Below are 27,169 nucleotides of genomic sequence, written 5' to 3'. Positions count from 1 at the left end.
AACAATGAGCTCACTTGGACTCGGGAAGGGGAACATCACACACTGGGGCCTATCATGGGGAGGGGGGAGGGGGGAGGGATTGCATTGGGGAGTTATACCTGATATAAATGATGAATTGATGGGTGCTGACGAGTTGATGGGTGCAGCACACCAACATGGCACATGTATACATATGTAACCTGCACGTTATGCACATGTACCCTAGAACTTAAAGTATAATAAAAAAGTAAAATAAAATAAAATAAAATAAAAAAGACCTACTATTTGATATCCCAATGGGGTGACTATAGTCAATAATAACTTAATTGTATATTTTAAAATAAATAATGTAACTAGATTATTTGTAATTCAAAGCATAAATGTTTGAGGGGATGGATATCCCATTGTCCATGATGTGCTTATTTCACTTTGCATGCCTGTATCAAAACATTTCATGTGTGCCATAAATATATACACCTACTATGTACCCACCAAAAATTTTAAAAATAAAGAAAACTAAATTAAGAAAAATTAAAGGGCCAGGCACGGTGACTCACGCCTGTAATCCCAGCACTTTGGGAGGCCAAGGCGGGTGGATCACAAGGTCAGGAGTTCAAGACCAGCCTGGCCAACATGGTAAAACCCCATCTCTACTAAAAATACAAAAACTAGCTGGGCATGGTGGCACATGCTTGTAATCCCAGCTACTTGGGAGGCTGAGGCAGGAGAATTGCTTGAACTCAGAAGGCAGTGAGCCAAGACCGCACCACTGCACTCCAGCCTGGCAACAGAGCAAGACTCTGTCTCAAATAAATAAATAAATAAACAAATAAATCACTAGTAAGTATAAAAATGCAGAAGACAAATAAAATTGTTGACTGAGCCATGAAGAAAAATAATCTCTTATACTTTGTGGGAGTGTAAAGTGGTAGCACAGGATCTGGTGAGCGTGTTGAGTCTCAGATTAATGGGAAAAGAGATTTGGACTTCCAAAGGAAGTCACAGACTTCAATTGTCAAGAAGGCCAATTTAAGTACATTTTACCTAAATATCAAGGCTCTGTACATATGTATTCATGCGTCACTCTGTGAGTGTGCATGTGTGTGTGCATGCATCTGTATATTAAAGGATAAATTTAAAACTATTAACAGTAATTGTCTGAGGAGTAGTAATAGGAGGAATGCAGAGTTATTTTCATATTTCTAACTCTAATTTATACATTTGTTAGACAAGGATGACATGTTGGCACTTTTTAGCTTAATTTTTTAATTTTAGACATGAAATATAAAAATAGTTGGAGACAGAAAATAATATGACACACACCCATATTTAAAGTCATTAACATTTTTCCAGATTTTCTTTAGAACTCTTTTTCTTTAAGAAATACAAACTCCCCAATAGATGAGATTTAGGTTTCATTTTGCTTTCCCTTTCTCCTTCCTCAGATGGAATCACTGTCTTGAATCTGGCGGTAGTTTTTGTTCAGCATGGTTTTATACTTTTTCTACACATGTAAATATCTATGAACAATAAATTGTATTGTTTTGTTTTATGAAAACCACATATTTTATTGGGAATTTTAATAGCAAACTCATGGTCATGCCTGGCTAGCACAGCCTTCTATCCTGAGTTTGGGGAACTGACAAGGTTGCTAATTACGCAGTGCTCAGGACATGTGTTAATAAGTATGGGAGACAAATCAGTTGTGTTTTTCTGCCTTAGGTGCAAGGATCCTGAAAGAGAAACACTGGTTGTGTTTTTATGCCTTGAGTATAAGAATCCTGAAAGAGAAAGGCGTCTGAACCTTGGAGGCATGGGGTTCATCTCATCCTCATCCAGCTTGTGATGATGGAGCTGTTTTCACCAGAAACGTGGGGAGATTCATACCACTTGGGGTAGTGTGGATGTGTGGCACAGTTTTAGAGAGGGCTATTCCTCTACCTTTATATGGAATCCAGTAACTCTCTGAAAACACAGCAATGGCAAAAGTCCTTTTCGAGACTGCAAGGACAACAAACAACTACCAAGAGAAGTCCAAGCTTCAGGGAAAAAGTGAAGTGGTGTGGAGACTGTAGCCAATAGCTGCTTTATGAGTACATTTGTGGCTACCCTTGGGGACCCAAGAAATAACCAGGTAAGAGGTAACTTTTCAAGAGAGGTTAAAGGTCCTACATGATGACTAGAAGCAAGAATTTCTAGTCAGGGATTTCGCTTACTTGTTGAATAAACATGTGCACCTGCTTCGTGCAGAGACTGTGTTAGTTTGAAGACATACAATAGAAAAAAAGTACAGCATATAGGCTGTGCTTTCATGGAGCTCAGTCATAGGGGCAATGAAGAAAAAAATAGCAAGGTCATGTGATAAAGAGATTCGGAGTAGGGGAACAACATTAGATATGATCCAGGAAGACTTCCGTGATGTGGGCATCGATACTATATGACAAGGAGAAATCAATCATGCAAAGTTACAGAGAAAAAGTGTTGGACATAGAGGAAACAGCAAATACAGAGACCCAGTGGAGGTGGTTAGGTTGCTGTGTTCAATACATAGAAAGGTTAGTAGGGTTGAAGCATTTTAGATATGGGTGGGAAAGGAATGCAGAGTATTGTAGAGGCAGTAATACTTAGATTTTACTAAAATTATAAGGGTTATTAGTGTTTAAATGACCATTGGAGAAGCCTAGAACATATTACTTGTAGTGTAAACAATTATTCTGACATATGGGTGATTGTATCTTGAAGGTAAAGGATTTTCCCTCATTATTGCACAGCTGAAAGAGGCAGTCAGTACAAGAGTTACGATTACAGGGTTTAGAAGTCAGATTTGGTTTAAATCCAAGCTCTACCTCCTACTTATTATATGTCTTTCTCAGGTCTCAATTTCATCATCTAAACATGGAGATAATAAATCCAATTCTTTCTTTTTTCTTACCTCACAGGGCTGTTGTGAGGTATTAGTCATATGTAAATGTTTTGTAAATAGTTAATGATCTTAAAATATGTAAATCATTATATCACATGAACAAATTTGTAGAACAGAACTTTCTGCGGTTGATTCTGTTGAAATATATTACATGTTTCTGCTGTAATAACTGCATAGAGTTAACTCTGATATCCTTGCTAATTGAGAAAATTTATTTTGTAGTACAAAATTTATTTTATTTCTCTCTAAAATAGATTATATTTTATAGCATATTGGCTTTATAATTATGTTTAGCCTTAGTTCTTATATAATTTTCAGGCCTCTGAAAATGTATATTTCCAAAACCAAACTCATTATCCCCCCACAACAGTCTTACTCTTTTTCATACATTCTTTGTTGGTATTCAACTATCCACCGACCAACCAAAGTGGAAATATTAATATTTCAACTCCCTACCCTTCATCTCTACTCTCAGCCAGTCACCAAAGACCTCTCACTTTTGAGACACATCTCTTAAATTTAGGCACCTCCCTCCCATTTCCCTAGACCTATCTTCCTTTGAAACCTCATCACCCACATAGTTGACCAACAACTGCTAGTATTTCTTGAACACTCACTATGTGGGAGATACCCTTCTAAGTCCTTTACAATCTTCAAATTGCTCTATGAAAAAGTACTATTATCCACAACTCATATATGGGGAAACCAAGGCACAAAGTGTCTAATCATTTTTTCCAAGGTCATAAAGCTAACTAATGGCAGAGCCAATATTTGAACCCCAGTAATTCTAAGTCTAAGACGTAAATGCTTAAGAGTTCCTCTGTGCTGTATTCCATGACACCACTATCCTCCTTACCCCAAACTTTCCTCTACATTACTGCCACAAAACTTCCCTCTGAAACAAATCTGATCTTGTGATTTCTCTGCTTTTAATAACATCCTATTAGATCATAATTGTCTTCAATAAAATCTTTTTAACATGAAAAAGAAGGCCACCTATCATTTAGCCCAACTTACTTTTCCCACTTTATCTGCTGTCCCCATACTCAATCCACAATTCTGTAGTCCTGCACCCTGAGATTTTCTTTCTTTTTCTTTTTCTTTTTTTTTGAGACAAGGTCCCACTCTGTCACCCAGGCTGGAGTGCAGTAGCACAATCTTGGCTCACTGTAACCTCCACCTCCTGGGTTCAAGCAATTCTCCTACCTCAGCCTCCTGAGTAGCTGGGAGTACAGGTTCATGCCACCACACCCGCCTCATTTTTTTTTTTTTTTGTATTTTTAGTAGAGATGGGGTTTCACCATATTGGCCAGGCTGGTCTTGAACTCCTGACCTCAAATGATCCGCCCACCTCGACCTCCCAAAGTGCTGGGATTGCAAGCGTGAGCCACCACACCCTGTCACCCTGAGATTTTCAAAGCGCCATATCCGGGTCTCCTTGCTTCTGCATATGCTATGTTTCTACTTGAAAAGACACTGCCCCCATTTCTCTGCATATAGAAGTATTACTTCAAAGTGTAAATCAATGGCATTGACACTGAATCTCAATTGTTATCATCCATAAAACAGGTGTAACAATTATTGTCATTCTTAATTCATAAGGTAATTATAAGGACCAAATGATATTATGTAAAACTGTATAAGAATAAAATATTTACATGATAGGGTGTAAGACAAGCTATTCAACTACCTTTAACGTTTTACAGTCTTTCCCACCCACTTCAACCAGCCTTGGAAGGAGGAAGGATTCCTGCCCTCTTATTATTAGGATAACTTGGCCAAAGTGGAAAGCAGAAAGGAGATATTCAACCATTCTCGATGTCATACAGTTTGAGGGTTTGTGTCTGAAGAAGGTAAGATTATGGTGAGTCACTATTTATGTGCAGGCAGATCAACAACAGTGAGAAAAATGAAGAAAAACAAATTTAGGATGGTTTTGATGTGTTTTATATATTTTACTTTTCATGTATTCTCAAGAAAGAGTCAAACTGTTATTCAAATAGTTTTTGGATTGCCAACTGAGCTTTCTTTGAAAGCAAAGCTGTGTCAATACAAGACCACCAGGCACGTGGAGTTTATACAGGTGGCCATAGTGGGTAAAAGTCCCCCTTTAATTTCACCATGAAGGTACATCCTCTCTTCTCTGTGCTTCCGCTGAACTTAGTTTCACCCCTGTTCTGTTAAAACTTTCTGTATTATAATGACTTGTTTAACATCACACACACACACACACACACACACACACACACACACACACACACTCTGTAGATTATGAGTACCTCAGTGACAAAGACTAAATAATACTTATCTATGTATTCCTAATGTCTTCAGCCCTAGCTGCCTGAAAACATGGAAATCCCAAGGTAAGAAAAGGCAAGAAAAGGGCACAGTTCAGTTTCTCTAACTCCTTTTATTAAAGCTTTCCATGGAGAGAAGTCATTATGCTTTTGTATCTAATTTTTTTTAACTGTACTATTTGTCAAAAGCATCACTTTCCAGAAAAAAAAAAAAGATTGCCAAGAGACAAGAGGCTAAGGTCTAGAACTACCTCTGCCACCAACTAGACAGCTAGACAGGTTACCTAGATAGTTCAGCTCAAGTCCCTCAGCCCAATCTCTCACCAGCAATTGAGACATCAGGACTTGATAGTCTTTATGGATTGTTAAGCTCTAAAATTCAGTAATCCCATAGTGATACTTGTCCCCACATGCTTCTTGGAGGTACAAAAACAGAAATGTCCAGAGTTGAGAGCTTTGTAGTTCACCTGAGTTTCTGTTTTCCTGGGACCAACCACTGTTGTCACTTCCAGCTCTCCCCAGTGGAAAGCTCTGTTCTTCACACCTGATCAGGAGGCTCAGAAAGACAAAGGCCAGAGAGAGTGGAAAATGATTTGCAAAGAAGCCAAAAGGGGAATTCTGTAACTGTGTATTTTTCCACTCCTTTCTAATTTAAAACCACTTACAAGTGACAACGCCCAACCTGAGGCAGATGCCACGTGGTAGCTCATTACACCCTGGGGACCCCATGTAAATCTTTTTTCTGAGAACAGCTATTGTCTTCCAAGGAAAAGCTTTTAGCATAATGGCAGGCTGAATAGAACATTGCTTTTGTAAGAATATTTTTAAGAAAAAGAAAAAGAAAGGTATTCTTTAACAACTGCAAAAGCAGCCTCTCGCTTTCCCCCACCTCAGGCCCCCTGGAAAGAACAGTGTGTGAGCCATAGGAGACTATGGCAGGGGAGTGAGATTATCTCACCTCCAGACACATATAAAGGTTACGCTCTGCTCTTTTAGGTTATAATAAATGCAGGGTGGCGGTGTCTCAGATTGCAAAAAATAGCATATCCACCCCCTCCTAGCCACCTTTGTTGTTTCTTGACTTCTCACCAGTGAATCAGTCTGTGACTATTCATTTAGAGAATGAGAGTTTCTAATAGGAGAATGACATTTTACCTCAGAAAATTTCCACAAATTCGTTCCTTCTCTCAGATCATTCGTGAGTACAGTCAAGACAACACTGTTATAGGTTCTGAATGTAGAGATGTCCAATTTGGCAATAAAGTTTCTAAGAAAAATGAAGCATCTATCAGAGATGTAGCTCTCCAAACTAAAACAGGACTCGACTTTCTCTGGGCTAAAATGGTCATTTAGAATGGAGGTTGTGAGAGAAATGTGGAGAAAATGGAGAAGTTGACAAAGTGATAGCAGCCTTCACCAAGCAGTGTGTTCTGGTTGTATGCATTTCTGGGTAATAGTCCAGTAAGACCAAAGCCTAAAGAGGGGAATCTGGGAATATGTTTGACGGATGCCATCTGCAAAATGGAGGTAAGACAACAAGTATAGGAAGGCCAAGAGCTCATTAGTAAGAGGAACTTCCACACAAAGGCAACTCGATCTGTGTGAGAAGCAGCAGAAAGCAGGCATGGTTTTTGGGAAATGGCTGAGTCTGGGAAAATTCTTCTTTCCAGGATTAGATAAATAATGACCCCCCAAGACTCTTTATTCTGAATTGCTCTCTAGTTCTACTTAAATTCAGCATCTTCTCTCAGTTCAAATTCAAGAAAGGAGATACCACACCACCCACCCACACATCCCATTCCGGAAGAGTATACAAACTAAAGATAAAAAACTTCTCAAATCTACCTGGAAGTTGCATATTCAAAGGGTATGCTAATCAAAGTACCTATTCACATATAATGTGTTAAAGGATGTAAGTAGGCTAAGTGGAATTATGCCAGACCACCATTAACCAATGGAGACTAGGCTCAGAAGGCACTACAAAGAATTTCCTGGACTGATGGTGTCTACCAAGCCTATCCCCAAACTGCTTATGGGATATCTTCTGCTCCAACCTGTTGGAGCCCCTGTTCCATTTTATTGGATTCTGTGTGTTCCTCCTCACTCCCATTCTGCTGTGCAAAATCCAAATGCCCTACCTGGGTTCCTTTAACATCCCAAATCCTACTAGTTAGGAAGGGCCTGGACTTTCTAACTGCCCAATGCCTATTCATCACTGAGAGTCCCTGATGCTAGACTGAGGTATAGATCCTTTTGTAAAGGTTCCCTGCTATCATCAGTTTCTTCTTAAGCCCCCCCTTCCACAATGACTTCAGTGACAATCTCCCAGAAAACTTCCCTGTTCACTGAACCACTGAAAAGGGCAGAGAGTGATTTTGCTCTTGAAGACCTGCCAGCAGTTTGGCTCTGAGGGCTCAAATATCAAGGTATAAAGCAGTAAGTTGTCTTTATTGGGAGAATTTCAAGAAGGGACTGTCCTCAATTCTCCAAATAGTGATAAAGTACACAGCTGGCAAATCTGGTGATGACTCAACTGAAAATTGTTTGGACTAACGGAGGCAAGATGGTGCACTTCCGGGTTCTTCATCCGCCCCCCCCAACTCTTCCCACGCGCTTGAAAATGCAGCCGGCGCCCGGGAAGGTGCAGATCAACTGGGCATGCGCCAGGTGATGTCAATCCGAAGAGACCAAGATTTACCTGGTTGCACCTGCGGAACGCCCCCCGACACGCCCGTGCCCCGCCATTTCCCTCCCACTCCTAGAAAAGCCACTCTTGGCCAGTGAGCCAGGCGGCCTTCTCACAGCCCCACTCCTGTCGGGATGTCAGAACTGTGGGAAGTCCATCCAAGAGCCCCACGGGGGGACTCTGTCGGCCTCTTTTGCCGGAGGCCAATAGACTTCTCCCCCACACCTTAAGTGACCAAAAATAAACTTGCAGTTTTGCTCCTACACTTGCCTACCTGCTGGTTCTTTTGTGCAGTCTCAGCTGGTCTTAGAAAAAACAAATCAGTTGGTGCCGAAGACCTGGGAGGAGACCCCTCCTCAGGCCTCTAGGGATTGAGGAACCTCCTCCTGCTCCCACGCCGCAGACGGACCAGGACCTGAGACCCGCTTCCCTCACTCTCATGGCCTCTCTGGGGTAAGTGCCCTTGTCTCCTCTTTACCTCCCTCGGCCAAAATCCTGTGCAGGTCCGAGGTCCATTTGGAGCCACCAAGTGGCTCGGGAGACCCGTTCAGGATGGAGAAGTCCACCTGAAGGTAATCTCCACTTTGGCTTCAAGAGCCTCCAGTCTGTCTCTGCTGGTTACAAAGGACGCTTTGAAGCCAGGCAGAGATCCACTTCCATTTCCATTGTGTCCATTGTGTAAGTAAAGAGGAAACAAATGGGAAACCCCCTCAGTCCAAATTTCCAAAGAGCACCCCCTTAGGGTGCCTCCTAGCAAATTTAAAAACCTTACAGCTTGAACAAGACCTTAGGAGGAAGCGCTTAATTTTTTGACCTCAGCAATTTCTGCCAGCGGCTAGGCAAGTGGTCCTAAATTTACATACAAGGCTTTTGGGCCTTAAGCTCTCGTCCCTATACTCCTCCTTCTCTCCACCCCCTCCCTTCCTGCCCAGACTCCTCCTCCTCCCCCCATCCAGACTCCTCCTTCCTCCTCCTTATCTACTAGTAATCCACTCGGTCCCATGCCTCCTTCGAGGCCCCCAACTGGCTGTCTTGAGTCTCCTATCTCTGCCCACACCCTCCTACAGTGTTAGCACCTTTGCGAGAGGTAGCTGGGGCGGAGGGGGTAGTCAGAGTACATGTCCCTTTTTCATTGGCCGATCTTTCCAAAATTGAGAAGCGTTTAGGTGATTTCTCAGCTAATCCTACCATATACATAAAGGAATTTAGATACCTTTGTCAGGCCTATGACTTAACTTGGCATGACCTCCAGGTTATCCTAACCTCTACCCTAAACTGACTGAGGTTCTAACCCAGTATACCCAGTTAGATCTGGCCTCCCCCACAGGGGTCACCATTTTGGTGTCTTATTTCATTTCTCAATCAGCTCCTGACATTCGTAAAAAACTTCAAAAGGTAGAGGATGGTCCTCAGACACCAATACAAGACCTAGTTAAATTAGCCTTTAAGGTCTATAGCTCCAGAGAGGAGATGGCTGAGTTACAGCTCCTAGCAGTGGCTTTACAGCCCAGTCATAACCCCAGGCCAGAGAGCACATACCCCACAGACTCCAAAGCTACAAAAGGAGCCTGCCTGCTATAAGTGAGGCAAGGCAGGACACTATGCCAACAGGTGTCCGCAAGGTCCCCGAGCCCCAATGTAGCCTTGCTATAAGTGCAAGGCATCAGGACATTAGGCCAGTGAATGTCCTAACCCTCGTCCACCAGCAACCCCCCTGCCCTGCTTGCCAGCAGGGAGGAAACTGGAAGTCTGATTGCCCCACCCTGAGAACAGGTGCCGCACCTCCACGTGACCCCCTTTCCCAGGATCCTGGGAGCTCCTTCCAGCTCCTACATCTGGACGATGACAACTGAAGGTGGCGAGACTTGGGGACCCCCATCACCCTCGCCGAGCCGCGGGTAACTCTCCTGGTAGCGGGTAAGACAATTAATTTTTTAATCAACAGCGAGGCTACCTATTCTGTTTTGCCGTCCTTCTCTGGACCTAGCCTTCCATCCAATATCTCTGTAGTAGGAGTAAGGGGAAAGCCATCCACTCCATGAAAAAACTCCACTCCTTAATTGCTGCCTGGCCAACAATTACTTTGCACAGTCGTTCCTCATTCCCAGCTAAAAAGGGCCCCTACCGAAAGCAATCAGTGGAAATCAGTTTGGCTTTCCCCCACTCGCCTCAAACTTACTAAATTTTCTTAACTATCTCATACTCCCCAACCTTGCCAGGACCTTCCTTCTGGGTTTTGCCCATATTCCAACAAATGCTTCCATTCCTCATTCCTATACTAATACTGTGCCTTATTTTATTTTTCATCCGTGCGTCCAAATACCAACCATGGGCCCTGACCTTAACGACGCCCCTTAACAGCAGGAAGTAGCCAGACAGACCACGGCGCCCCTTTATCACTATTATCAATAAAAGGTTGGACTGTTTGGACGAACGGAGGCAAGATGGTGCACTTCCGGGTTCTTCATCCACCCCCCCCCAATTCTTCCCGCGCATGAAAATGCAGCCGGCACCCGGGAAGGTGCAGATCAACTGGGCAGGCGCCAGGTGATGTCAATCCGAAGAGACCAAGATTTACCTGGTCACACCTGCAGAACGCCCCCCGACATGCCCGTGCCCCGCCTATTGCCCTCCCACTCCTAGAAAAGCCGCTCTTGGCCAGTGAGCCAGGCGGCCTTCTCACAGCCCCACTCCTGTCGGGATGTCGGGACTGTGGGAAGTCCATCCGAGAGCTTCACCGGGGGGGATTCTGCCGGCCTCCTTCGCCGGAGGCCGACAGACTTCTCCCCCACACCTTAGGTTACCAAAATAAACTTGCAGTTTTGCTCCTACACTTGCCTACCCACTGGTTCTTTTGTGCAGTCTCAGCTGGTCTTAGAAAAAACAAATCAAAAATATATTATCAAGAAGGTAAGGCTAAATGTTTCCAGGAATATAACTTTTTAAAAAGAAAATGCTTTTGAAAAATAAATCAAACCAATACTTTTGGAAGACTCTCTGGAGCTCAGACACTGGGAGGAACTAAAAGTAATCAATAAGTTGTCCTCAATAATATTCAGGTCCAGGACTTTAGACCAGATCATCAAAGCAACCAGCCTTGAGAGGAAAGTTCCCGCAGGGTTCCATAGCCATGGTCTTATTTCCTGGGATTATAAAGTAAGACTCAAGTAATAATCCCACACAATGGAGAGAAAACCTTTTTTTCCACTCATACCTCCTTATGAGGGGTTAATGGCAGTTACTGAACCAGAAACTAGCTAAATTGCAACTAAATACAATCCCACACTGAAACTACCCTAGTCCCTGAGAGGCAGGAAGCAGGTAAAACAATTTAATGTCACCAGAAGGGAGGCCTGGAGGCAGGAGAATCTTGAGCTGCAGGCTCATTTGCTGTTTTCTCCTTCCAAATCAGTACATCACATTTTGTAGTTCAAAGGAAATTAAGTAGTTTCATTTCTGATTTACAGGCATGGTTAGTTGCACTTTGAAGGGTAGGTAGTATTTATATTGGGCTGGGTTTTTTTTTTTTAATTTTTCTTTTGGAAACACAGCAATGGCATGTGTTTATATATTCATATATATATAAGAATATATTCATATATATAGTCACTGTATATAGTTACTATATATAGACTATATAAACTATATAGTATCTATATACAGTAACTATATATATTAGATATATAGTTATATATTTACATATATGATATAACTAATATTATATATATAATATATATAAAGTAACTGTATATAACTATATACACACACACACACACACACACACACACCTACCTTGTACACTTTTTTATTATGTAGCCCTGCTGAAACTGTGCCCCAGCACTGTGGCTCAGGTCATGCAGTCTCAGCTCTGTGCTGGGATCTGACGGGTCTGAAGAAAGGCCTTCAGGCAGAAAGAGTGTTCTTTCTCCCTTCCTGGCACAGTATCTGAAGCATCCACCATGAAAACGCTTCCATTGGGTTAGGAAAGGAAAATAAAATTCGTTGTGAGCAAGAAGAGAGTAATACACTTATGTGTGGTCAATTTAGCATAAATGCTTTAACAACTCAGCTAGTGTCTAATAATTTGAGGACAGAATGAGGAAGAGAGGAAGTTATGGCTCCAAGAGTAAAGCCAAAATGTTGATGCTGAACACGTGTATAACGAAGGAGTCAGCACATTTGTTGTGTGTGTGGACTCTGGAATCAGAATAACAATGTTGGAAATCTGTCACCTCTACTGATCATAGTGTTTAACCTTTCTGAGCTCCGCTTACTCCATCTGTAAAATAAGGGGTCCAGAAATTAATCCCCATGATGAAAGATACCAATCAGCTACATAATCCATACAAATAATATTTTCAGTGAGCGGGAAAAATAGGATAAAACTTAAAACTCTTCTTACATAATGTGGAAAGAGAGAAGAGTAGTATCAGAAAGGCACCGGCCTTTGCCACTTTCTACCTTTATGACCTTAGATCACATACAGGACCAGCTATGCAATTTGCAGGGCCCAGTGAAAAATGGAAAGGTAGGGCCCCTTGTTCAAAACTTCATAAAGAATTTTATAAAGATAGTGACAGAAAAGCATTAAGCAGAGTTCATGGCCCTTCTAAGCAGGACACCTCTGCAAAGGTGTAGGTGACACACCTATGAAGATGGCCCTAACTAGCCCTTTCCTCTAGGTCAAAGCCTGGTTTCCTCAGAAACTAGCTCAATGATTGTCATTTGCAAGTGACAGAAATAAAATGCATAGCATTTATCTGATACTTCTTGAGATTAACATCGGATATGTTAGCACGTGTTTAAAAGAAAAAAACCTGTTATGATCATAGGAGTGTACACTTACTGTAACCCATCTTACAGAGCAAGCAGAAACCAGCCTCTTTTGATTCGTATAAGGGTGTACTAGGAGATATTTTCTCTCTTTCTCTCTCTTTTTTCAACAGAACTATTTGTTGGAGTGCCAGATTATTTAAGGGCCTTTGCATGTTTCAAGTCCTCTTCTTAAAGTAAGAATACTCTCCATATTTATAATAGCAACAAAAACACCAATGTCAGCACAAAATACAAAAACGGAGGCACTTCTATGTCATAATGATACATCAGAGTTCTGCTCACCTCTTTTGTAGAAAAAGAAGCTCAGACTTACACACATCCACTTTCTTAAGTAAATAATGGTTCAATGAAAGTTACCCTGTGAGGACTGCTGTCTCCAGCTCCCAAGCACTGCTCATCTGCCGAGGCAGGGACCCTATGACTGTTATGGAAATTGCTCTTAAATGCATAAAATACAGAAAATAACTTTTGGAAAATGCCTTATTATTCATTAGAGCATTTTAGGGTCTCATTAATCCAGATGGGTTAATCGGTTGTTGATTTGCCAGGTAGTTGAGTATCCATTGTCAGATGCTGATGGGGTGTGAGAAAATATAATTCTGATCCACCAAAGAGTCACCTGAATGAGGCTAGCAATTCATCAGGGAAGGCTGTATCTTCGGGGGTAAATTAAGATGGGTGCCCAGTCTCTTCTTTAATCTCCAAAACTTCTTTGTATCACAAAACATTCTTCATTCTTTGGGGTTTTTTTTTTTTTTTTTTTTGCCTACCTAAGTTCTGAAATGATGTTAGAAGTCATTTTCAAAAGCTAGTTGGTAACAGGTCAGTCACACATATGCACTTAGCACAGGAGCCCAACATTTAAAGACATGCATGTGCGTGTGTGTGTGTACATGTCTGTGTCTACGTGTGTCTATATGTTTGTGTATGTGTCCGTATGTGTATATTTGTGTGTGTCTGCATGTGTGTGCATGAGTTTGGCTTCAACTTTGTTTCAAAGTTCTTAGCTAGAGCCTGTCCACATCTTCAGATACAAATACCTGCAGATACAAATGGTATTCAGGTCAACAAGGGGATTCTTTAGCCAGGGCTTAAAAACTCAACTTTCTTTCTTTCCAAACTTTGACTGAATGAGAGTCACATAACAGCAGTGAGCACAGTGAGAAAAGTCCCTGGATTAGAAGTTGGAAAATATGATTCAGAGTCCTGGTTCTATTTTAAGAGAGGAAGTGACCATCATTAGCAAACTGTCATTTCATCTCCCTGACAGTTTGAATTCATTTCATTTTCTCTCCCTTTAACAACAGAGCAACATTAATGTTTAACCTATGTGTCACACCAATAAAAGTCGGGGGTGTATTTCTAGAAAAACAGACAGTCTCCAACCCTTTATGGAGATTTTGATCTAAAAGAGACAGAATGCTTCCAAGACTATAAAGGACACCCTTAGTCACATCTTCAATGAAGAGGATCCCATTTTACTCACGGAACTGCTCTAGATGCTCATCACTGTTGGATTCAGGCATGGCCGTGATGGTCACCAAGGGACACGGATTCCCTCCCAGCGTCTGGCAGAGAACATCTTGCCGGAAGTAGACCTCTTTGAAGTTGACACTCTTTTCCAGGATGTCAAGATGAGTCTGGAGCAGAAATAAAGCAGGCGTGTGTATTATCAACATTTTTTTATAACAACAGTAATAGAAAACAATAACGGCTTACATATAGTTTAGAAGTATTGTTGTTAATCTAATCTGTCCTTTATGTATTGGGCCTTGAGTAATTAAAAGGGGGCTATTTCTACTGTCTAGGAGAAGCTCAGTGAGACTGAGCAGGAAGCATCCTTCCTGCATATTTTGGCATAATAGAAGATCTGTTTTCAAGCTGCACTGAAAGCAAGAGGGAGGCGGGCAGGGGCATAAAGCCCTCTTCCTATCACTGTGGCATACAAGGAAATGATAGAAAATGGAAACTCGGAAGGGTCAGGGAGTGGGTGGAGGAGGATCATGAGAAATGTGTTAATGGGTACAATGTTCGTTATTTGGGTGATGGATACCCTGAAAGTGCTGGCTTGACCAACTTTGCTCAATCTATGCATGTAACAAAACTTCACATGTAACCATAAATTTCTACAAATAAAAAATTAGCAATCAAGGTAAAAAGAAAAGAGACGTATCTAAGCATGCTTTCTTTAAAATAAAAAAAAAAAAAATGTGGTTATCACGAAAATAGAACACACCCAGAACACTGGGGAGAATGAGACAGAAAACTTCAACAGCACATAGTATCACAGGGCCAAGTAATAGGGAGAATTGTGAGCACATCGAAAAAATAATAGACGTGATTAATCCAGGTGGACTGCTAAGCTAAAAGAACAAGTAACAAATAGCAACAAATTTTCCTACCATACCTCCCCATTTCAATACTCCTTTAAAAAACAAATACAAAAATTGAATAGCCATTGAAATTAGGACACCTGGTTAACAATCTTTTTTTTTTTTTTTTTTTTTTTTTTGAGACAGAGTCTCACTGTATTGCCCAGGCTGGAGTGCAGTGGTGTGATCTCGGATCATTGCAACCTCCACCTCCCAGGCTCAAGCGATTCTCCTGCCTCAGCTCCCAAGTAGCTGGGATTACAGGCACCCACTACCACACCCAGTTAATTTTTGTATTTTTAGTAGAGAGGAGGGGTTTTGCCATATTGGCCAGGCTGGTCTCAAACTCCTGACCTCAGGTGATCTGCCCCACTTGACCTCCCAAAGTGCTGGGATTACAGGCATGAGCCACCACGTCCAGCCCCTGGTTAACAATCTTTAAGAATTCTGAAGAAATTCTCCCTAATCAAAACAGGGACACCAGTCATAAAGAGGCTAAGAGATTTTCCCCCACCCGCACTGCATCCCCCGACAGTGGAGACTTCAGTAACCAGAGGGAAACGCTGCCCCTCTGCAGCACAAGAATACCACTGCCCAAAAATTATCCTCCCAGCTTAAAATTTAGAAAGATTTTTCCACAATCAAGTAGGTATTAAGAGGTCCAAGGAGAAACCACCCACCTTGTTTCTTGACAAATAACTAGCCTGCTAGGTAAATGAAACAAAAAAACATGAATTTTTTAATAAAATGAATATGTAAAAATATTGACAAATATGTAAAATATATGGAAAGGGAAGTAGTGTCTTCAAAAGGTAGAGGAAGTATTTACATGTGGAAAGAATTTACTACAGATGGTAAGAATAGTGGCCCCCAAAGATGTTCATGTTCTCACCTTCAGAACCTTTGGTAGGATACCTTACATGGTGAAAGGGACTTTGCAGACATGCTTAAGATTAAGGGTCCACTTGAAATAGGGAGGTCATCCTGCACTATCTAATTAGGGCCAATCTAATCACAACATGATTAAAAACAGAGACCCTTTCCTGGCTGCAGGGAACCATTGCTGGCCCCTAAGACCTCAGTCTTCCCTTGCTGGCTTTGAAGACGGAGAAAGGCATCATCAACCAAGTAATGCAGGTGGCCTCTAGAATCTGGAAAAGGAAAGGAAACACATTCTCCCCACAGATCCTCCAGAAGAAACGCAACCCCAAAACCCTGGTATTTGCCCAGTGAGAATTGTGTCAAACTTCTAACCTAAAAAGCTGTACAATTTTTTTTTTTTAAAGGACCTGTTCCTGTTGAAGCTACTACATTTTTAATAATTTGTTACTGAAGCAATAGACAACTAATATACAAGGGAACAAGAATGTCCTAAAGTAAGTACAAATCCCGACATCTGAATAGGAGTAGACTAAAACCTATTTGTACTCTACTGAAATAGTTGAATTGCAAGGAAAAAGAAAAAGATACAAGAAAAGAAAAGATTACCAGATAATTCTGCGGCCTTTCACTAGCCTCAGGCACACCTGAAAATTTGACCTTGAGTCATATTCTCCTTAAAACTGAGAACCAAAATCATTTACCCACACATAGCTTACCGTCTACATTAACATGACTTTATTATTCCCCAACCTTAATCAGCATAACTTTACTGCTCTGGGAAGACAGAAATTACAAATAAATATATTTTTCATTTCAGGAATATCCCATCAACTCTTCAACAGAAAGCATCAACCCATCTTTGAGCCAAGATTCTTTGAATCCCTCTTCTCACCTCTTTTCAAAATCCTTGCCTTACAGTGTCCACCAATCTTAAACCATTACTTCATGATCCTTACCCAATCCTAATCAATCCCCCGTACATTAAATAAATATCTGCCTTTAAGCCAGGCTTTAAGGTATCAGTAAATATCCCCACCTTGCCCTCTGCTCTTTGAGACACTAGTAAGATTCTGTCCCATTCTTTCTCTTTTAGTAAATTTGTTTCCGGCCGGGTGCGGTGGCTCAAGCCTGTAATCCCAGCACTTTGGGAGGCCGAGACGGGCGGATCACGAGGTCAGGAGATCGAGACCATCCTGGCTAACACGGTGAAACCCTGTCTCTACTAAACAATACAAAAAACTAGCCGGGCGAGGTGGTGGGCGCCTGTAGTCCCAGCTACTCGGTAGGCTGAGGCAGGAGAATGGCGGGAACCCGGGAGGTGGAGCTTGCAGTGAGCTGAGATCCGGCCACTGCACTCCAGCCCGGGCGAAGAGTGAGACTCCATCTCAGAAAAAAAAAAAAAAAGTAAATTTGTTTCCTACTACTGCTGGAATCACCACAAATTTTGTGGGTTAAGACAACACAAATTTATTATCTTATGGTTCTGAAGGCCAGTAGTCTAAAATGGGTCCCACTGGGCAAAATTCAAGGTGTCAGCTGGGCTGCATTCCTTTTGGAAGCTCTATACAATATCTCTTCCTGTGCCTTTTCTAGCTTCTAGAGGTCACCTGCATTCCTTCACTCATGGTACCTCCCTCCACCTTCAAAGCCAAAAATTACATCACTGACTTCTGCTTCCATTAAGTCCCATCTTTTTCTCTGGCTCTGATTCTTTTATCTCATTCTTTTACTTATAAGGACCCTTGTGATTACCCTGCACCCAATCTGATAATCAAGGATAATCTCCCCATCTCAAAGTCTCTAATCACATCTTCAGAGTACCCTTACCATGTAAAGCAACATCTTCACAGGATTGGGATATGGAATTTTGGAGGTCCATTATTCTGCCTACCATGCTAACATGAGCAATAAACCCAACTGTGTCTTAGAAACAGGTTGTTCTTGTGATGTTCCAGAGAGCCAGGACTTGACACAATACTAAGTAAAGGAATTATAAGAAGCGTGTTTATACAAGATTCAAGGTAAATGAGAATCCAGCAGAGGCCCATGTATCTAACCAAATCTTTGTACTTAATTGTTACGATTGTCCATCAAGGAACGAGGATCAGGTATTGATGAGATGCACTTGCGTTGCAGATTGGGAAGGAGCCACATACCCCTGAGAATACCAGATGACTAACTACACATACACAAGCACACACATACAACCTAGACAACTAGTTAAGCATGAAATCTGAAGGAAGCCCAAGGCTGATAGTATTCCTAGGCTGAGACGGTTATGTTCCACTCAACCTAATCTCTCATGACCATATAATTCCATAGTGAGGAGTTACTAGGACAAAGTAAGCTGTACCTGGGAGTCCAAAGACTCTCACTAAGCCCTTTCTATGTGTGCTGTTTTGTTGCCCTCTCTGTATTCTTTCTTATGGATAGTAAATTTAGTTCTGGATAAAGCCTAACCTATCTGTTTGATTGCCAATCTTAACTCACTGCTCATTGTTGCATAGAATGACACTTGTACCCTATACTGAAGATTATTTTTAAACATGTATGTGTCTCTGTGTGGTGTCTCTGTGTGTGTGTGTGTGTGTGTGTGTGTGTGTTTATGTGTGAGTATAAATAAATCCATTGTACATATATATATACAAAAAAATCATTCTTGGCTCATATTTCTTCTGCAATATTACATGCTAGAGGAAATGAGTGCTGCTTAAAGCTTGAAAGTAGAAGGGATTATAATCTAATAAACCTATATCCAACCAAGTTTTTGCTCATCAGCAAATATAGCATACATGCTCAAACATACAGGAGCTCAGACAAAATATCACCTTATCTTTATTGAAAATAAGGACTTGGCCTGGGTGCAGTGGTTCACACCTGTAATCCCAGCACTCTGGAGGCCGAGGCAGGTGGATTGCTTGAGCTCAGGAGTTCAAGACCAGCCTGAGTAACATGGCGAGATCCCATCTCTACTAAAAATACATAAAAATTGACGGGCATGGTGGTGCACACCTGTGGTCCCAGTTACTTGGGAGGCTGAGGTGGGAGGATCACTTGAGCCTGGGAGGCCAAGGCTGCAGTGAGCCTAGATCAAAGTCACTGCACTCCATCCTGGGTGACAGAGCAAGATCCTGTCTTAAAAAAAGAAAAAAAAAGAAAAGAAGGACTTGAAGACACACTTCAGCTGCCCCCAAATCAAACAGAAAAGCAATATAAAAAGACTATAATAAAATCCAGTTAAACAAGCTTACATCTAAATGACTATATAAAAATATGGTTACTATATTAACATAAACATTAAAAAATCATTCTTTAGGGAGACAATACACATTATAAAATTTTGATGTCATCACCTAGCTCTAAAATGAACTTTAAAAGAGATGTACAAGGGAGGAAAAAGGTGAAACAAAATGTTAATGTTTTCAACTTACATAGATATAGAAATATTATTTAATTCTTGAAAATTGAAAGGTAGTACTTAGTATTGTGCCAAATGCAAACTCTCTAGAATATCACTAGAACAATGGGTCTCTAAAACAGAGTTGAGTTTATTGCTTATGTTGGTGTGGTAGGCAGAATAATGGCCCTCCAAAGATGCCCATATTCTAATCCCTCCAACCTGTGAAGATGTTATTTTACATAGCAAAGGAACTTTGAAGATGTGATTAGGAAATTTAAGATGGGGAGACTATCCCAGATCATCAGGTTCGGTGCAGGGTAATGACAAAGGTCCTTATAAGTGAAAGAAGGAGATAAGAAGTCAGAGTCAAAGAACGACATGGCATGTAATGGAAAAAGAGGTAAGAGGCATGCCATTTTTGGCTTTGAAGGTGGAGGGAAGTACCATGAGCCAAGGAATGCAGGAAATCTGGGTTTACATTCTGGTTGCGTGGATTCTGAAAAAACTGATGTAAATTTTTTATTTAACCTCACTGTGACTCAGTTTTCTCATCTTTAAAAAGCACATAAAAATATCATTACCTATCTCATGCAGTGGTTGCTATAATTTAGTCGTATAATGTATGTGAAGAGCATCTGTTATGTAGGAAACAATAAATGTTAGCTGTTATTGTTAATGGAGAAATATAAGTTCAAATATATTATTTTTAAGCAGTACAAAGAAAGCAATAGTAAAATTATAAACTCTGAGGGTGAAAAAAATGAAAGAAATGATGGTCCATATTGCATAAGAAAAAAGAAAGACAACAGCAGTGAAGCATGGAAAATAGCATGAAACCAAAATGACAAGTAACAGTAAAAACTGTTTAAGTATAAACAGGCTAATCAGCCTTAATAATGACAAAAACTTGGATTACTTTTTAAAATCCCACAGCATGTTGTATGTAAGAGGTACTTTTAAAGAGAAAGGAAAAAAAATTATGTGTATGAGAAATGCTCTTATATTATCTCTTTATTTTGTTTGCCTCTGTTCAAACATTTTAAAGGAGAAATATTGAAACTAAAAGCATAAGCAAACATAAATTAAGGCAGGCATGGCAATAGTAATATACAACGAAGCCATATTCAAGATCAAGTGCATTAAATGGGATTTTAAAATCTTATTTTGATAAAGGGCAAAATTCACAATGAACATATAAAACTCATAAATCTTAAGAATCAAATAATATGGGATTAGAATATATAACACCAAAAACAGCATAAAGAGAAAAAAATTATTCTCAGAGTGGGAGATTTTAAGATAGCACCTGGGTCTTGGATAAATCAACTGCATAAAAATAATAATATAAGGTATTTGAACAATATTGTTTTTGTAGACATATGTCAAACTTTGTCTTTCCAGAGAAAAAAATTTTTCTCAAATATTCATGGAACTGTAGCAATAATTAATCATATATAGAGCTATTAAAAACTCATTAGATTCTTCCCCCAAAAAAGCAGAAATTATACAAATCACATTTTATGAAAATTAAATGAAATTAGACTTAAATAAAAACAGTTTTCAAAACAGCAAAAATAAAATAACCACTAGAGAATAGAAAATACCCTCTTAAAAGAAGCTTACTGGAAAAAAATTCATAGGTTACAAAAATCAATATTAAATTATTAACTAAAGCCCTGATATAAGAAATAGACATCTGGGTATCCCAGGAGAGATGGCACAGAAGAAGAATGGAAATGTCTCCGTCAGAATATCAGTCATGTTTCTAAGTCATCCTGGAAAAGGAAAATTCCAGCTCCTTAGTTAACAAGGCATGGATAGTGCTGGATTCAGATTATAGTCTCTGTGATCATAAACAAATTACTTTTAAGATTTTTATAAACATTTGAGTGAAAGCTGCTCTCAGTATTCTTTATTATCAAAATCCAGACTAAATGTAACTTGCCTCACAATTACTATCAAGATTCCAAGGCTCTAAAGCCAGAAAGGGAAACTTGGTTGTAGCATTTCCCAAAATATATCCCGTAGTGTGTTAGTAAGTGCTGTGGTGTGAACAAGGAGATGGAGGAGGCAGGAAATTCATAGCCAAAGTGCTTAGAAAATGTTAAGTTAAAGAAAATGAAAATATTTCCGTGGATGCAAGATTTCTCAGATTCTTTAATATTTCAATATGCATTGTGAACTCTTAGAAGAAAAACTAGCACAAGTGCTTCATAAATTTAGATGACCATTATACTTTTCTTCTCTAAACATCTCAAGAGACTGAAGTGCTACACACTATGTTTTGGGAAACACTGTCTTGCTGAATTATTTCTATGAGCTTGCACTCTCTCTCTCTCTCTCTCTCTCTCTCTCTTATTAAATCTGTTTGTTACATTTTATTGTGGCCACATGAGTCCTTGCCAATGGTGAAGCTTTCCCAACAAAAGGCCGAACATAAACTCAGACACCTATAGTCAACTGATTTTTGACAGAGGTGCCAAAAACACGCAATGGAGAAAGGACAGTTTCTTCAATAAATGGTGTTGGGAAAACTAAATATCCACATGTGGAAGAATGAGAATTGATCCCTCATATAAGAATCAACTGAACCTAAGCATAAGACCTGAAACTGTAAAGTTATGAGACAAAAACATAAGGAAAAACTTCATGACATTAGTTTGGGAAGTGATTTCTTAAATATGACCCCAATAGCACAGACAAACAAAGCAAAAATAGACAATAGGATTCCACCAAACTAAAAGGCTTTCGCATAGCAAAGGAAACAATTCACAGAGCAAAGAGACAACCCACAAATTGGGAGAAAATATTTGCAAATCATACATCAGATAAGGGGCTAATATCCAAAATATACAAGGAACACAAACTACACAGTAACAAGAAAACAAACAACCCTATAAAAATGGGCAAATGGCCTAAATAGGCATTTCTGAAAAGAAGATATACAAATGGACAACAGATACACACACAAAAAAAATAATGTTCAACATCTCTAATCATCAGAGACATGCAAAATAAAACCACATGAGATACCACTTCACACTTGTTAGACTGGTTATTATCAAAAAGATGAATGACAGCAAGTGCTGGTGAGGCTCTGGAACCCTGAACATCATTGGTGGGAAAGTAAATCAGCACAGCTATGTTGGAAAACAGTATGAAGTTTCCTCAAAAACTTAAAAATAGAATTACCATACAATCCAGCCATCTCACTTCTGGGTATATCCAAAGGAACTTAAATCAGTGCATCAAAGAGATATCTGTCTACACCCCTATGTTCAGTGCAGCATTATTCATGAGAGCCAAGATATGGGAACAACCACAGTGCCCACTAATGGAGTTACACACACATACACACACACACAAACATATATTATATATATACACATACACATATACATATATACATACATACACAATGGATTACCATTCAGCCTTAAAAAAACAGGAAATTCTGTCATTTGCAGCAACATGGATGAGCCCGAAGGACACATGCCAAGTGAAATGATGGGTGCAGAGAGAAAAATACCACATGATCTCACTTATACATGGAATATAAAAAAGTCAAACTTATAGAAGTAGAGAGTAGAATGGTGGTGACCAGAGCCTGGAGGAGTGGAAACAAAGGGGAGGAATGGAGAGACGTTGGAGAAAGGGTACAAAATTTCAATTAGACAAGATGAATAAGGTCTGGTCATCCATTGCATAGTATAGTAATCATAGCTCATAATAATATACTGAATTACTTCAAAATCCCTAAAAGAGTAATTTTAAGTGTTCTCACCACAAAGAAATGATAAATATGTGAGGTGATAGATATGTTTATTAGTCTGGTTTGATCAATCTGCAACATATACATGTATCAACACATCACATTGTACCCTATAAAATATAAGCAAGTATTATTTGTCAATTAAAAATGAAATAAAATTCATAAATAAAAATAAATAACTAACACAATCTGTTAAAAAAAAAGAAAAGAAAAAGAAAAAAGGGAAAAGGGGCAACAAATAAATGAAAAACAAAAAGCAATAATCATCATTCTGTGATATTACAATTAAGCCATAGCTCTTTGGTGCCTGATATCAAACTTTAAAAAAATAATAAAATCTAGATTTTATAAATCAGATATGGGGAATCAGGTTAGGCAGAAGGTTGGTCTATAGAAGCCACCAAGCACTATTAGCTATGAGAGATTAAAAAGTCAAAAAGGTATCATAGGGCACACGAACACTGTCCTTCAAAATAGTGTTGGCTGGACAGGCTCCCAAGCAGCAAATGTGGGAGAAGGCAAAGCCTGAAAGTTTTCTTCTCTCGTGAGTTCTCTTTTAATTTGTTATTATTATTACATTTTCCACAATAATATTACAAATCAACAAATGCCTAATATTCTTTTAGCTTAAGCTCACTGTGTTAGTCCATTCCCATGCTGCTAATAAAGACATACCTGAGACTGGGTAATTTGTAAAGGAAAGAGGTTTAATGGACTCACAGTTCCACATGGCTGGGGAGGCCTCACAATCATGGCAGAAGGTGAGAGAAGAGCAAAGGCACGTCTTACATGGTGGCAGGCAAGAGGGCATGTACAATGGAACTCCTCTTTGTAAAACGATCAGATCTCATGAGACTTATTCACTATCACGAGAACAGCATGGGAAAGACCTGCCCCCATGACTCGATTAATTCCCACGACATGTGAGAATTATGGGAGCTACAATTCAAGATGAGATTTGGGTGAGGACACAGCCAAACCATATCACTCATTTTCTGTAAACTGCAATTTTTCATGGATCCATCTCCCTGCACCCCTCAATGAAATCTCCCTCCTGTTGGACCTGCCATCAGGTCCAGCAAGTATCTAACACTTCTACTTTTAGGGGATTATTTTGGCTTCAGTCATATAAAAGATTGCTAGAAGTAAACCAAGTATAAATTTCTGTTGGATTTCCTTTTGCAAAAAATGTTTTTGTCCTGTTCTCCTAAAAATGATCTCCCATCTCAGGTCCAGAAAAGTTATGCCTAATAGGATATTGTGGGGATCATTGATGAGAAAAGTAGGACCTCTGAATGCATGTGCCAATTGACTGTAATTACAGCCCTACGGAAGCCACATGGGTAGGTTTCTTTATAAAAATGTGAATGAGTTCAAGGCAATTGTAGAAACCCCCAGAGAGACTGACTTCTTAAAAGAAAATCCTGTCTGTGAACAATATCAAGCTGATAACCTTAGCCTGTGGCCTCATCCTGTGTCTCTCCACAGGAGTCCTCAGTCTCCCTTTCCTTTATCAACCTCTCCCTTAAAACTTCGATAAAAGACTTCCTTGACCTCAGCAGGGTAACCTGCTGATGGCTACTGATAAAGTGAGAAGCACTATGCACTCAAAAACCATTCATTTTCTATTGCTATCCCCTAAACTGCTGCACTCTCTGTTCCCCTAATTTAGAAGAAAGTCCACTCCCAAGGAGATAGCCTATTTTATTTGTCTCCTGCCTGGATCTCAGTTGTTACTTAAACATACTTATCAGAGAATCAAAGACTTCTTATCACAAGACAAGAACAAATAACACATTTAAGCTAAATAAAAGCCACAAGAACATGCTGCTTAACTTTAAAAATGTGAGAAATGATTAGTCTCTACATAACTACTCACAGATTTGTCAATTATAAAGAAAGGATGGTTTTAATATTCCTTGTCCATTAAAAATAAGCAAAGCTATATTATGATAATTTGGAAAAAAGAGTAAGAAAAAAATAATCATAATCAACTACTCCAAGAAAACCATCAGTATCCTTTGTAATGTTTGAGGAGGGGTCTTTCATTTGTATTTTTTTTTAATTTTAGTATGAATTATGGAATGGGTATCTTCCAATCAGTCCAACAGAGAAAATAATCACACATCATCATAAAAAATAATAAATGCTTTAATGGTTACCATCTAGTATTGCTTACTAGATGTAGACATTTTGCTAAAACTTTCCAATTAGCAACTATTTAACCTTGAAAATAGCCTATGTAGTTCACTGCTTTTTTGTTTCCAATTTTACAGATGAGAAAACCAAGCTAAGAGAAGTTAAATAGCTTGCCTGTGGCTACACAGCAAGGAAACACAACACCTAGACCAAAATCGAGGTCTGTCTGACCTCAGAACTTTCTTTCATTGTGCCCAAGACCCTGTATTTAGGGAATTCAGACATCCTTGTTGTCAAAGACTTTACCATTCATGCACATATTGGCTCCTTCAGAATGGTTTTCTATGCTCACCTCCTCACCATCAAGAACCTTTTTTGGGGTCTGTCATTTGGCCTATACAAGGATGGATCTCTGTCTACTGATTACCTGACAGTGCTGATTTGTGACCTGTTCATTGCATCTTTGATCTGCCACATGTAAGTCAACATCTCCCACTTGACACTTCTTAAACTCTTCATTTATTCTGAGTCTTTTATAAGATATTGTGCATGTGGCATTCTAATTCCTTTTCTTTTCTTTTTCCTTTCTTTTCTCTTTTCTTTTCTTTCTTCTTTCTTCTCTCTCTCTCTTCCCCCTCCCCCGCCACCCTCTGTCTCTGGAGATAACAGTATTCACATCTTCCACAGTGGGTATATGTGTCTGGTAAAAATTCTGCTCTATCCTTTAAGATCCTTAAGCTCTCCCAATCCATGGACTCTACTAATGACCACTTTTTTTGTCTCTTGTCATTTCACACAGTTATAAGTTCTCAGTGAGATCCCAATTTTTTACCTCCTAAAATATTCATCAGAAACTCTCTTGGGGCCCCATTTGCAACCAATACTACTGGCTACCTAGGGGCTATTTATAACATAATTCTAATACTTTAACGAGTATTGCTAACACTTTAACAATCATTACAATTACTGATAACTTGATACGACTGATTAAAATAGAGCTTTTTTTGTTTGCTTCAGAATTACAATAGTGTATTTCTTTCTTTTAGCTGTATTTTAATGCTATAATATGAAAAATTATCCAACAGACTTACTGGCAAGCATCTGGAAATATCCATTTGAAAGAACCAAATACTAATTTTCTTATTATAAGAGAATAATAAAATAATAAAATAATTTTCAAATTTTATTATTTATTTATTATTAGTTTATTATAAATTTTCAAAATTGTATTCACATTGAAAAACATCCAACACACAAGTCCTTTGCTTTAAAAATGTCTGTAATTATTAAATGTAATCCATAAGAGTCTTGCAAATTATGAATTCCACATGGAAACGTATTTTCTACCCCTCACCATAACCCCAAAGTAACTTACAGTTAATTCTCCCTTTGGGGTATCATTCACGTTTAATTTATCACTGATCTGTTGGAAGAAAAACTGTTTCTCCTCAGGACATGTCCAAAAATAAAAATGACTAGTGTGCATTACAGAACGTACTCATTCTGTCCATGATGGGAGGAAAAGTTTTTTTTAAGAGAAGTCACAAAGTCAATTATTGTCTTAAACCTAGAGAGGACAAAGACCATGAGTTATTGGAAATGTAAAACCTAAAATTGAGAATACACATTTGTCACTTTCAAGTAACAAAGTGTCTTTCTAACCCTGTTTTGCTCAGTTATCCCTCTTTCTCATTAACTCTCCACAAACTTCCCTGGTGGAAGACATTCGCAGTCAGTAAGCTCACAAGTAACACTAAAAAGTCATAAGTAGTTATAGCTTATTGTAATTAATAGTAACAGTAACAGTTATTAATATTGTTAACAGTAACAAGTCAATAAGCATCAATTAACAAGGCCTCTCTTTCCCTCTCAGTGAAACTAAG

At 39.5% G+C, this 27,169-nt stretch overlaps 1 protein-coding gene across 1 annotated transcript in view; it reads right to left on the bottom strand.

Moving 5' to 3' along the window:
• Positions 1-27,169, bottom strand: part of AGBL1 (ATP/GTP binding protein like 1) — a 606,328-nt gene that overhangs the window by 434,996 nt on the left and 144,163 nt on the right. Inside the window, 1 exon segment of the mRNA XM_026448330.1 lies at positions 14,208-14,361. Within this exon segment, the coding sequence (XP_026304115.1) occupies positions 14,208-14,361 (154 nt within the window).

This window comes from Piliocolobus tephrosceles, chromosome 6 (genome assembly GCF_002776525.5).
Source record: "Piliocolobus tephrosceles isolate RC106 chromosome 6, ASM277652v3, whole genome shotgun sequence".
NCBI classification, from domain to species: Eukaryota; Metazoa; Chordata; class Mammalia; order Primates; family Cercopithecidae; genus Piliocolobus; species Piliocolobus tephrosceles.
Note: the sequence above shows the minus strand (reverse complement) of the source record. Positions and strands in the feature narration are given on the sequence as shown.